The sequence below is a fragment of the Anomaloglossus baeobatrachus genome, chromosome 1 (assembly GCF_048569485.1).
Source record: "Anomaloglossus baeobatrachus isolate aAnoBae1 chromosome 1, aAnoBae1.hap1, whole genome shotgun sequence".
Taxonomy (NCBI): domain Eukaryota; kingdom Metazoa; phylum Chordata; class Amphibia; order Anura; family Aromobatidae; genus Anomaloglossus; species Anomaloglossus baeobatrachus.
The window spans coordinates 467,311,565-467,325,156 of NC_134353.1; the positions used below are offsets into that span (position 1 = coordinate 467,311,565).

General features: G+C 45.7%; 1 protein-coding gene across 3 annotated transcripts in view; it reads right to left on the bottom strand.

Annotated features, from left to right (window-relative positions):
- ARHGAP45 (Rho GTPase activating protein 45) overlaps nucleotides 1–13,592 on the bottom strand; it is a 235,205-nt gene that overhangs the window by 68,212 nt on the left and 153,401 nt on the right. For all 3 annotated transcript variants that reach the window (XM_075314588.1, XM_075314569.1, XM_075314578.1), the window contains exons 6-8: nucleotides 11,597–11,669; nucleotides 11,121–11,258; nucleotides 2,860–2,924 (exon numbers count right to left, since the gene is read on the bottom strand). In XM_075314588.1, the coding sequence (XP_075170703.1) occupies nucleotides 2,860–2,924; nucleotides 11,121–11,258; nucleotides 11,597–11,669 (276 nt within the window). The remainder of the gene's footprint in view (nucleotides 1–2,859; nucleotides 2,925–11,120; nucleotides 11,259–11,596; nucleotides 11,670–13,592) is intronic.

Sequence of the window (13,592 nt, forward strand, 5' to 3'; positions counted from 1 at the left end):
CACGGTCCAAGCCAAAACTCGGCTTTTGGCTTGGACCGTGAAGAAGGCGGTTTACACCGCCGAAACGCGTTGTCCGTGGTTGCGTGTGTCCTGCATATATTAATTGTCTCCAGCTCTGTACATTTTTTACTTTTTTTCAATAAATTTGCGAAAACTTTTTACTGCTATCTGGACTTCCCGAGTGTTTGCTGGATCCATTCCTATTTTCTTCATTGCCAAGGAAAGATATATAGTATGAACCCTCAATAACACCCTATATACAGTATGATCCCTCAAATAGCCTCCCCATATACAGGATAATACCTCACATGGCCCCCTATATACAGTACAGTGTGAGATGCCACATAGCCTCCCTATTTCCTGGATGAACCCTTGCATAGACCACCATATAGAGTATGATCCCCAACAAAGCCTCCTACATACAGTATGAGCCCTTTCATAGCCTCCCTATATACAGTATGGGCCCCTACAAAGTGCGCTATATATATATATATATATATATATATATATATTCAGTATGAGCCCACAAATAGCCCCTCTTGTACAGCATGAGCCCTTACATAGCCTCCTTAAGGCCACGTCTCACTAAGCAACATCGCTAGCAACATTGCTGCCGAGGCACGACTTTTGTGACGCAACAGCGATGTTGCTAGCGATGTTGTTGTGTGTGACATCCAGCAACAACCTGGCCCCTGCTGTGAGGTCGCTGGTTGTTGCTGAATGTCCTGGACCATTTTTTAGTTGTTGCTCTCCCGCTGTGAAGCACACATCGCTGTGTGTGACAGCAAGAGAGCAACAACTAAATGTGCAGGCAGCAGGAGCCGGCTTCTGCGGACGCTGGTAACCAATGTAAATATCGGGTAACCAAGAAGCCCTTTCCTTGGTTACCCGATATTTACCTTCGTTACCAGCGTCCGCCGCTCTCACGCTGTCAGTGCCGGCTCCCTGCTCCCTGCACACATAGCCAGACTACACATCGGGTAATTAACCCGATGTGTACTCTGGCTAGGAGTGAAGGGAGCCAGCGCTAAGCGGTGTGCGCTGGTAACCGAGGTAAATATCGGGTTGGTTACCCGATATTTACCTTAGTTACCAAGCGCAGCATCGCTTCCACACTGGGCTGGTCACTTGGTTGGGCTTGGGGGCTGGTCACTGGTTGCTGGTGAGATCTGCCTGTTTGACAGTTCACCAGCAACCCGTGTTGCGACGCTCCAGCGATCCCTGCCAGGTCAGGTTGCTGGTGGGATCGCTGGAGCGTCGCTTAGTGTGACGGTACCTTTATATACAACATGAGCCCTCATATAGACACTCTAGATACAATATAATTCCTCACATAGCCTCCTATATACAGGATGAGCTCTCACATAGCCCTGAGCTGCAACATAGCCTCCCTATATAGAGTGTGAGCCTCCACATAGCCCCCTATATATAGGATGAGCCCTTATGTTCTCCTATTAAATATAGGATGAGCCTCACATAGCCCCATATATACTGCATGAGCCCTTACAAAGCCTTCCTATATACAGTTTGAGCCCTCACATAGACACCTTAGACACAGTATGAGTCATTACATAGCCTACTTATAAATTATAAACAGGATGAGCTCTCACAAACCCCCCCTATATAAAGTGTGACCCCCTACATAGTCATCCTATATACAGTGGGAGCCCCCACATAGCCCCGCTATATACAGGGTGAGCCCTCACATAGCCCCTTATATACAGGCTCACACCCCATTCACATTTATATTATATAAATATATATATATATATATCTATATATATATATGTATATATATATAGATATATATATATATAAAAATATGAGTATATATATATATATATATATATATAAAACAACACATATTCACCCCACTCCCGACACCTTGGCTCTCTGTTCTGGTCCCCAGGGCTCCAGTAGTTCTTGTTGTGGCTAGCACATAAATGCTGCTATCAGCATGATGATGTCATCGCGTTGGCAAGTCACGCAAAAGAAGACGGGAGCTCCTGAAGCTGCACCGCCATTCTGTATTGCTGGCAGCGGAGCTTCAGGAAAGCATCCTGACCAGACTTCTCCAGGACCAACAGCAGCGCACGACACATTATAATAAGGGCAATCTGGCCATGGGCCCCGGGCGGTAGTCCAGATTGCCTTTAGTATCCGCCTATGGGTAATTAATTTTGTTGCATTCTAACAATTTAAGTGAACATGAGCATTAGACAAGATATTATTTCACAAATAAATGAGATTTGCATAGCATTTTAAATATTGCTAAATAATCTTTACATAGAGCTAAATTAGTAGGTTATTCAAATTACTATTAGCCCAGGAGCCTCAATCGTCCCCTCTTTTTATTTTGGATCTCAAAAGGTACTCTTCTGGTGTTGGGCTTCTTGGCACATGACTGATGAAAAGAGTGAGATAATGGCTAAATGAACACATCAATAGCTAAGCCAGCCAAAGCTGTCCTGTGATAAGCATAAGACCAGAAAAGAACCTCCTGGGACCCAAAATGCAGCAGATGCTGTTATTATACAAATTATTTCTTATCTTGCTGCCACTCTTTTCCCCCTGTCCTCTACTTCTTCATAGGATTCTTAAGGCATGTTAGCAAGAAGTAAGGGGAACAGACAACCCCATCTTCTGACTTTCTCCAGCAATATATGGCTGAAGTGCCTTCCAGAAATATAAGAAGGATTTGATATAACCTGTAAAAGTAAAATATACTAATATATGGGGAACCTGTTGAGGTCCTAAAGTAATAACTTCTCACCAATGTTTTCTTCTGATAGATTTTGTGACAAGGCAACATGTATAAATCTGTTAGAAATAAATCTGTTTGGTATGCTGTAATATTACCTCTTGAATCAGGGCACTTTTCGATGTGTTGACCAATTTCTGGAGGCCCTTGGCATATTCCATCTCTGAGGCAAAGAAGAGACATATAAACTTGAAGTGATCAGAAAATGTAAAGACAAGTCAAGATGACAAACCAGCTGTGGGAATTAGAAATTATAGGTTGACCTGAGGAATTACCAATGTCTATGTGAATGAAAATTTGGACAAATGACTCCCCAGAATGATACTGTGGCGCTCCTGTGGCTTTGGTCGCCACAGGGTACTGCACCTCAATTAAGGTGCGGTATCTATCTCATATAAGGAGGGGGTTAATCACAGGTGTTCCACATTCACACACTACATACAGCTTAGGAGCCTTCCCATAGGGTGGGTTGGGTCAAGGTAGGCAGGGAGTGGCCATACCGGTCATAGGACTTCCCGGTCACTGAAGCCAGCCACCTGGGAGGGGCGGGTTCCACTTGGGGTAGAAATAGCTGTAACACACTGACTTCAAAAACAGATCCTTCAGGACCATAGTTCTGGCAAGACATCTCTGGAAAACTTGGACTTTACTGGGCCCAGGGATTGGAGCGGGAGCTCAGTCAGGGTACCGAACTGCGGAGGGAGACACCCTAGAAATAGGACTCACTCCTTCTCTCTCAAAACACCGGTGGTGGCCTCTTACCGGATCTGGGATTGACCTGAGCCCATCACAGTAGTGACCAGTGTGACCGAGCTGGCAGCTGAAGTTGTGAGCAAACTATAACCTGAACCCGCATAGACTGTGTTGGCTCGTCCTTACCGGCGCCGCCGCCCAGAGCTTAGGCGCGAATGGCCATTAAAACCCTCATCATCCACGCGGGGCCCGCTCCGCCTGTGGGGAGTGAAACGATCCTGGCTGTCATAACACCTGCCCCAGAGAGTTACCTGGCAACGGCGGCTATTCCCTGGCCGCATACCACGGGTGGCGTCACAAAAAACTTTACCAAATACCTCGCTTCCCCCCCATTTACTGTACGCCTCGGGGCAACGGAACCGGGCAAGTCCACCCGTGACATCGTCTGACCCGATCCAAAACGGCCTGGCAACGAGTAGGTTAAAAACCTGCCCCGTGGGGCGCTACAATATTACTTGGCAGACTGCATGGATGAATGGAGGACTTTTATAGCTGGAAAAATCAGACAGAAATCTTGTGCTAACCAATAGATATATGTGTGGATTCACAGTTTGAACTACTGCGGGTCTGCTCACAAATCAGCCCCTATTGGAAGGAGTTAAGTTATGGAACCTCTGATCAGGATCCTGATATAAAAGATTCAAGAAATGACAAGTTACTTATTGAAGAAGTTTCAAATTTACAGAGGGAAATGATCAGTGGCCACATGAAGTAGCCAAGGGAGAGAGGATGCACCACAAAAGCCAATTATATTAACCAAAGGGGTGCTGAATGGAGTAAATGGGGAATTAAAGGAGAAAAGACATTGCATATATCGCACAACCCATAATGTCATGTGAAAAAAGAACCTTTATTAGCAGTGCACAATAAAATTTAAAACCAATTAAAACATATAATATAGACAGGATCCTGTACCCACAAGTAAATAGTAATAGATAACAGTACAATATTACAATAATGCAGTCACATAGCCCCACCACAAGGGGAAAATCTATTGCAGCCTAGTATACCCTAACCAAAGCACCATAGAAAAATGTCACATATAAAGAAGGTGCATGACCAATGACAATAGTGAAGGCTAGAGGGTAGTGACCAGGCACGGAACCATAAAAGGAGCTCTATAGAGGGACCAGCAAAAACATGGTAATCTCCCCAAACACGCAATGTAAGTTGTTATATGCCCCTGGGGACATCATCACCCTGCTGAACAACAAGGAATGAAACCTCCATTAGATACCTGGCAATCCAGGAGTATGGTCAATTCGGAGTGAGGGACAGCACACCTCAAGTAGGGTGCAGAGGAGCGGTTATGGAGAGGCAGTGTAAGTCCTATGAAGCGATAAGAAATATCAAGGGGACAACACTGCAAGGTCCATTAGAGAGCCAGTCCTCAATGTGGAGGGGCGCATACCCGGGGTACAAAGGATCACCCCACGCGTATCGCCGCCGCTGCGGCTTCGTCAGGGAAAGTACAATGCACTGTGACAACAGGCTCCTATATAAGGAGATAAGTGAGGGTTACTCACGATCAGCTGGGTCATCGCTGGCGCGCGGTCCGGACCATAATTAGGAGGGCGCAGATGCGTACGCAGGCGCAGAGCATACAAGCCGGGCCTCAGCATAGTATTGTTATCCCTGGGCTTATGCGCATGCGCCAGAGCCAGTACGGAGCGGCGAGGGGCTCAAAAAGGTGAAGCAGTTGCACAGACAGTGTTAGAGCTCGAAATGAGCATGCGCAAAGAGCAGTATGATTATATGTACAGAGACGGTAATCAGAGCCAAAAGATCAAGAGACCCCGGCTACCAAAAAGGGCAACCACATGTATGTATATAAGAAACGGAGAATAAGAAAGTCATGAGCCCAGCATGGATGCAAGCCCAAGATTATTATTGTGTACGGTGTTAAAAATATCATATTTCATTCCTAGTTAAACAAAACCACATAGAGCAGAACAGCATATAATAAATAGTGATAATGTAATTTGTCCAGCAAACACGTAGCCTGATATGTGTCGGATATATACAGGTAAACACACCCAAGCAAACCATGGAGTGACACTGATGTGTCACAGCAGCATGTCATGCACATATATAAAACACATATGTGTACACATGTATAGCATGATGAAAACCCGCCAAAATATGGGCCCATAACACATGATAACACATGTGTAGATGGAAGATATATTTTTATGGGAAGAGGGGCCAATTTGTAAATAAGGACACGGCCTGATGTTGTCCACCCGTCCCCGGGGGGAGGGGGTGGCAACAAGGCCGTGTACCAAGGACCCCCAGGGCCCGGGGAGGGAGGGAGGGGGGTGGGATGGGGGGGGATTGTAAGGGGGTATAGGGAGGCACGAGGTCCGCTATTGGTATCGTTATATTGATGACGTTTTTTTCATATGGGCGGGATCCAAAGATGAATGTGATGAGTTCATTGCTTCTCTTAACATGAATTCTTTTAATATCTTCTTGACCCATAACATTTCATCCATTACCTTGCCCTTCTTGGACCTTCTTGTCTCTATTAAGGGGGATCATCTGACGACGACACTTTTCCGGAAGCATACGGCTACCAACAGCCTTTTGGAATACCAGAGTTTTCATCCACAACATATAAAGAACGGAGTGCCTATGGGCCAGTTTCTCCGGGTCAGGCAAAACTGTTCGGATGACCAGGACTTCCAACAACAGGCCAAATCACTCACCAACAGGTTTCGTGCTCGTGGCTATCCTGGGAAGGTGCTGTCCAGGGCTTACCAGAGAGCGCGATCTGAGTCACAGGCCTCTTTGATTCAACCATCTCCAAAGCGTACTGACAGTAAGGTGAGATTTATTACCACTTTTAATGACCAATGGGGTAGGATCAGGGAGATACTACAGAATCGCTGGTCGACGCTAACTCTGGATTTGCAAACTATGGATATAGTTAATCCAACTCCGCAGATCACAGCACGACGGGCTCCAAATTTGAGGGACCTCATCACTAGGAGCCACTTTGTAAGGCCCACAACTAGGCTTAACAGGGGTACAACCTTGAGGGGTTCATTCCCCTGCGGTGAATGCAATATTTGCAGTTATATGCATCCTGTGTCCAACTATTTTATCAATCCGCAGGATGCTAAGAACTATACTCTCTCCAGCTATATAAACTGCAAAACTAGAAATGTTGTGTACTGCTTGATATGTCCCTGTGATCTTGTGTATGTGGGACAAACAACACAGGAACTTCGCAAAAGAGTCCAAAAGCACTTCTCAACTGTTAATCTTGCCTCCGCAGACCTTGAGAAGGGTAGATCCATCACCCCTGTTGCCACCCACTACTTGAGGCATCACCGTGGACGGACAACGAATACACGCGTACTGGGTCTACAGAAATTTGTTGGTCACGGCAGAGGTGGTTCCTGTTCCAAATGGTTACTACAGCAGGAGTCAAAATGGATTTTTAATCTGAACAGTGTCTCACCATCCGGGCTCAATGAGGAGCTGCTGTTTACAGGATTCCTTGGATGACTGTGGTTTCCTTTGGACCATCCTTTTTGAACATCATGGATGAGCGGACTGCATTACTACTGTATTCTTGGTGCATGGTTTGGTTGACCACCGTCGGCCCCTGATTACTTACCTTCTGGCATTTCAGATTGACTTTATTTCTAATTCTATGTGCTCTTTTTATCCTCTGTGAACCCCAGTTGGGTCCATCTTTGCATCGTGCTGCCTCGGTGATGCACCATCGAATTATTGATGCATCATTATGATAGCCTCTTGCTATTACCTTGGCCTTATGACCTCCTCTAAGTCCTGTATTGTACTATAGAATTTAGATGTCCTGTTTCCTAGGTTCCAGCCTAACATTTACCTCTCGTGCCTCCCTATACCCCCTTACAATCCCCCCCCCCCCCTCCCTCCCTCCCCGGGCCCTGGGGGTCCTTGGTACACGGCCTTGTTGCCACCCCCTCCCCCCGGGGACGGGTGGACAACATCAGGCCGTGTCCTTATTTACAAATTGGCCCCTCTTCCCATAAAAATATATCTTCCATCTACACATGTGTTATCATGTGTTATGGGCCCATATTTGGGCGGGTTTTCATCATGCTATACATGTGTACACATATGTGTTTTATATATGTGCATGACATGCTGCTGTGACACATCAGTGTCACTCCATGGTTTGCTTGGGTGTGTTTACCTGTATATATCCGACACATATCAGGCTACGTGTTTGCTGGACAAATTACATTATCACTATTTATTATATGCTGTTCTGCTCTATGTGGTTTTGTTTAACTAGGAATGAAATATGATATTTTTAACACCGTACACAATAATAATCTTGGGCTTGCATCCATGCTGGGCTCATGACTTTCTTATTCTCCGTTTCTTATATACATACATGTGGTTGCCCTTTTTGGTAGCCGGGGTCTCTTGATCTTTTGGCTCCGATTACCGTCTCTGTACATATAATCATACTGCTCTTTGCGCATGCTCATTTCGAGCTCTAACATTTCATCCATTACCTTGCCCTTCTTGGACCTTCTTGTCTCTATTAAGGGGGATCATCTGACGACGACACTTTTCCGGAAGCATACGGCTACCAACAGCCTTTTGGAATACCAGAGTTTTCATCCACAACATATAAAGAACGGAGTGCCTATGGGCCAGTTTCTCCGGGTCAGGCAAAACTGTTCGGATGACCAGGACTTCCAACAACAGGCCAAATCACTCACCAACAGGTTTCGTGCTCGTGGCTATCCTGGGAAGGTGCTGTCCAGGGCTTACCAGAGAGCGCGATCTGAGTCACAGGCCTCTTTGATTCAACCATCTCCAAAGCGTACTGACAGTAAGGTGAGATTTATTACCACTTTTAATGACCAATGGGGTAGGATCAGGGAGATACTACAGAATCGCTGGTCGACGCTAACTCTGGATTTGCAAACTATGGATATAGTTAATCCAACTCCGCAGATCACAGCACGACGGGCTCCAAATTTGAGGGACCTCATCACTAGGAGCCACTTTGTAAGGCCCACAACTAGGCTTAACAGGGGTACAACCTTGAGGGGTTCATTCCCCTGCGGTGAATGCAATATTTGCAGTTATATGCATCCTGTGTCCAACTATTTTATCAATCCGCAGGATGCTAAGAACTATACTCTCTCCAGCTATATAAACTGCAAAACTAGAAATGTTGTGTACTGCTTGATATGTCCCTGTGATCTTGTGTATGTGGGACAAACAACACAGGAACTTCGCAAAAGAGTCCAAAAGCACTTCTCAACTGTTAATCTTGCCTCCGCAGACCTTGAGAAGGGTAGATCCATCACCCCTGTTGCCACCCACTACTTGAGGCATCACCGTGGACGGACAACGAATACACGCGTACTGGGTCTACAGAAATTTGTTGGTCACGGCAGAGGTGGTTCCTGTTCCAAATGGTTACTACAGCAGGAGTCAAAATGGATTTTTAATCTGAACAGTGTCTCACCATCCGGGCTCAATGAGGAGCTGCTGTTTACAGGATTCCTTGGATGACTGTGGTTTCCTTTGGACCATCCTTTTTGAACATCATGGATGAGCGGACTGCATTACTACTGTATTCTTGGTGCCATGGTTTGGTTGACCACCGTCGGCCCCTGATTACTTACCTTCTGGCATTTCAGATTGACTTTATTTCTAATTCTATGTGCTCTTTTTATCCTCTGTGAACCCCAGTTGGGTCCATCTTTGCATCGTGCTGCCTCGGTGATGCACCATCGAATTATTGATGCATCATTATGATAGCCTCTTGCTATTACCTTGGCCTTATGACCTCCTCTAAGTCCTGTATTGTACTATAGAATTTAGATGTCCTGTTTCCTAGGTTCCAGCCTAACATTTACCTCTCGTGCCTCCCTATACCCCCTTACAATCCCCCCCTCCCCCCCCCCCCTCCCTCCCTCCCCGGGCCCTGGGGGTCCTTGGTACACGGCCTTGTTGCCACCCCCTCCCCCCGGGGACGGGTGGACAACATCAGGCCGTGTCCTTATTTACAAATTGGCCCCTCTTCCCATAAAAATATATCTTCCATCTACACATGTGTTATCATGTGTTATGGGCCCATATTTGGGCGGGTTTTCATCATGCTATACATGTGTACACATATGTGTTTTATATATGTGCATGACATGCTGCTGTGACACATCAGTGTCACTCCATGGTTTGCTTGGGTGTGTTTACCTGTATATATCCGACACATATCAGGCTACGTGTTTGCTGGACAAATTACATTATCACTATTTATTATATGCTGTTCTGCTCTATGTGGTTTTGTTTAACTAGGAATGAAATATGATATTTTTAACACCGTACACAATAATAATCTTGGGCTTGCATCCATGCTGGGCTCATGACTTTCTTATTCTCCGTTTCTTATATACATACATGTGGTTGCCCTTTTTGGTAGCCGGGGTCTCTTGATCTTTTGGCTCCGATTACCGTCTCTGTACATATAATCATACTGCTCTTTGCGCATGCTCATTTAGAGCTCTAACACTGTCTGTGCAACTGCTTCACCTTTTTGAGCCCCTCGCCGCTCCGTACTGGCTCTGGCGCATGCGCATAAGCCCAAGGATAACAATACTATGCTGAGGCCCGGCTTGTATGCTCTGCGCCTGCGTACGCATCTGCGCCCTCCTAATTATGGTCCGGACCGCGCGCCAGCGATGACCCAGCTGATCGTGAGTAACCCTCACTTATCTCCTTATATAGGAGCCTGTTGTCACAGTGCATTGTACTTTCCCTGACGAAGCCGCAGCGGCGGCGATACGCGTGGGGTGATCCTTTGTACCCCGGGTATGCGCCCCTCCACATTGAGGACTGGCTCTCTAATGGACCTTGCAGTGTTGTCCCCTTGATATTTCTTATCGCTTCATAGGACTTACACTGCCTCTCCATAACCGCTCCTCTGCACCCTACTTGAGGTGTGCTGTCCCTCACTCCGAATTGACCATACTCCTGGATTGCCAGGTATCTAATGGAGGTTTCATTCCTTGTTGTTCAGCAGGGTGATGATGTCCCCAGGGGCATATAACAACTTACATTGCGTGTTTGGGGAGATTACCATGTTTTTGCTGGTCCCTCTATAGAGCTCCTTTTATGGTTCCGTGCCTGGTCACTACCCTCTAGCCTTCACTATTGTCATTGGTCATGCACCTTCTTTATATGTGACATTTTTCTATGGTGCTTTGGTTAGGGTATACTAGGCTGCAATAGATTTTCCCCTTGTGGTGGGGCTATGTGACTGCATTATTGTAATATTGTACTGTTATCTATTACTATTTACTTGTGGGTACAGGATCCTGTCTATATTATATGTTTTAATTGGTTTTAAATTTTATTGTGCACTGCTAATAAAGGTTCTTTTTTCACATGACATTATCAGTGGCCACATGAAGGGCATGATGGATTTTCCTTGCTGGGGGGCAGTTTGTGGCATTTACATATGGCATTTTCAGCAATTTTTATAGGCTTCTCTATCAGTCATTATTATTTAACAGTCAACAAAAACACAATATGGTTTTATTAGAAAACAAAAAATACTACAAAAATAGGTTTATATTACACGTACCCAAAAACGTTCTCTTCTCTATGTAATTTGTCAGATCTTTCAAGTATTTTGCTAAGTTTTTTGCATAGACAAAAGCAGCTGGTACCCCTCCTTCACTCCTCTGCAGGATTACATCCACATCGTCACCTGAAGGGCTTCCTAAATTCACATAAATGTAACAATCAGTCAGATTACATAGTCGTGGGTTCATGAAATGTAAATTATGTCCAAGTGATGCCCATGTGATACCAATTATTTGGAAAAGGAGCATATATGAAAGGAAATTGCCAAATATGTACTATTCTCAAGGTGTTCATAGCTATTAGTTTTGCATCATACACACTTTGTTCTGTTAATAAATGCTACCATTGCAGTGATTCTCAATAATTGGGGCAGACACCATGATTAGTACCACAGGTTAAAGTTAACAGTCATAACATCTATGACTATTATTAGGACTCTCGATAAAAAAAACCATTCCCAATGTTTTCTCTCACCAGTATCCACGTATTCCGCACTGGAGAGTGCACCTTCACTACCAGACAGACCGCCATATAAGCTTTCCATGGACTGTTGGAAGAAAAAAAAATGTATATGGAAGCAAAATTTATGCACATCCTGCTAGAGACAAATAGAAAATTTAGATTATAAATACCACTTAAGTTCTGCAAGCATTGTTATAAAAAAAATAAATACAATAAATTTCTTTTGGGGGCAGCCATGTTGCTTTTCCAGTGTTTTGTGCTACCAGTGACATGTAAACGCTTATATTTCTGTTAATAGATAATGGCGCTGAGTGAGGAGTTTTTCTGTGGATTGAGTTGAAGTCTTTCTTTGAAGCATTTTGGGTACGGAACAATTTGGATCACTTAAAGGGGTTTTCCAAGAAATGTAATAAAATATTACACATTTAAATATTAAAACATTTAAAAAAACCTTTATTTAGCAAATAGATATGCTTTATCTAATGCACTCTGATATGTTTTTAAAGATGGCAACTGCCATAAATCACTGTGCAGCCCATCCTAGATTTCAGAGTACATGCAGTAGAACGGGCCATATGAAGAACATCTGCTTGGGACAGAGGTGAGGTCAGAGCAGCGACCCGTCAGGCATCCTGAACTCATATTCTTCTGTTCAGTCAACCTGACAGGACACTGAGCACAGAGGAATAAAGGAGAAGATAAACACTATTAGCTGACTGGGAATGACCCTCCATCTCAGTCAGCCTGACAGGACACTGAGCACAAAGGAATAAAGAAGAAGATAAACACCATTAGCTGACTGGGAGTGAGCATCCATCTCAGTCAGCCTGACAGTCTTAGTGCAGTGTAAGGGGTACATCTGTCTCACTGTGCAGCCTGTCCCAGATTTCAGAGTACATGCACTAGGACAGGCCATATGAAGAACATCTGCTCGGGACAGAGGTGAGGTCACAGCAGCATCCTGTCAGGCATCGTGAACTCATATTCCTCTGTTCAGTCAACCTGACAGGACACTGCGCACAGAGGCATAAAGAAGAAGACGGACAATTTGTTGTCCGTGTCACACAAAGTCGTAAACCCCCGTCACACGTACTTACCTTCCAAACGACCTCGCTGTGGGCAACAAACATCCTCTTCCTGAAGGGGGAGGGACATTCGGCATCATAGCGACGTCACACAGCGGCCGGCCAATAGTAGCAGAGGGGCGGAGATGAGCCGGACGTAAACATCCACCTCTTTCCTTCCACATTGCCGGCGGGACGCAGATAAGCTGCAGTTCAGCGTTCCTGGGGTGTGTGAGGTAGCGTGGTCGGCTGCGCGGCAGAAGACACGGGATCCAGGCACCAATGGTCACAGCACACGGTTTATTGCACAAACAAAGTCCAAAACAGCACACAACACGTTCCGGAATGTCCTCCTCCTTGACCAACAAGCCAGGTTCCAGAAATGGCTCACATGTGTTTCTTTGGCAGAAACTCAGGGAGTTGTGTTCACTCCCTCACACTAGGGGCCCACGCCCATGTTCCTGTTTCCTTTTAACCCTCCTTTTAGCCTGCAGGGAAACAGCATTAACCCTGGAGAGGAGTTGCTTTCTATACATGGAGGGAGCACAACCGGGGCGAGACGTACCGGCCGTCATAGACAACCCCGGTCACAGTCTCACATACCCCCCCCCTCAGTTCAAGCGTGCGGGGTTGAACTCCCGCCATCAAACACGGGCCGTGGGACAAGGCATCGGCGTTGCCCTGCAACCTACCGGCCCGGTGTTCAACCGTAAACCAGAAGTTCTGTAGAGAAAGGAACCACCGGGTAACCCGGGTATTCCGTTCCTTTGCGGACCTCATCCAGACCAGCGGAGAGTGATCAGTCACCAAGCGAAACTGCCGTCCCAGCAGGTAATAGCGTAGGGACTCCAAGGCCCACTTGATCGCCAGGCACTCCTTCTCCACTACGCTATAATTCCGCTCGGGAGGGGTGAGCTTCCTACTTAAGAAGGTGACGGGGTGTT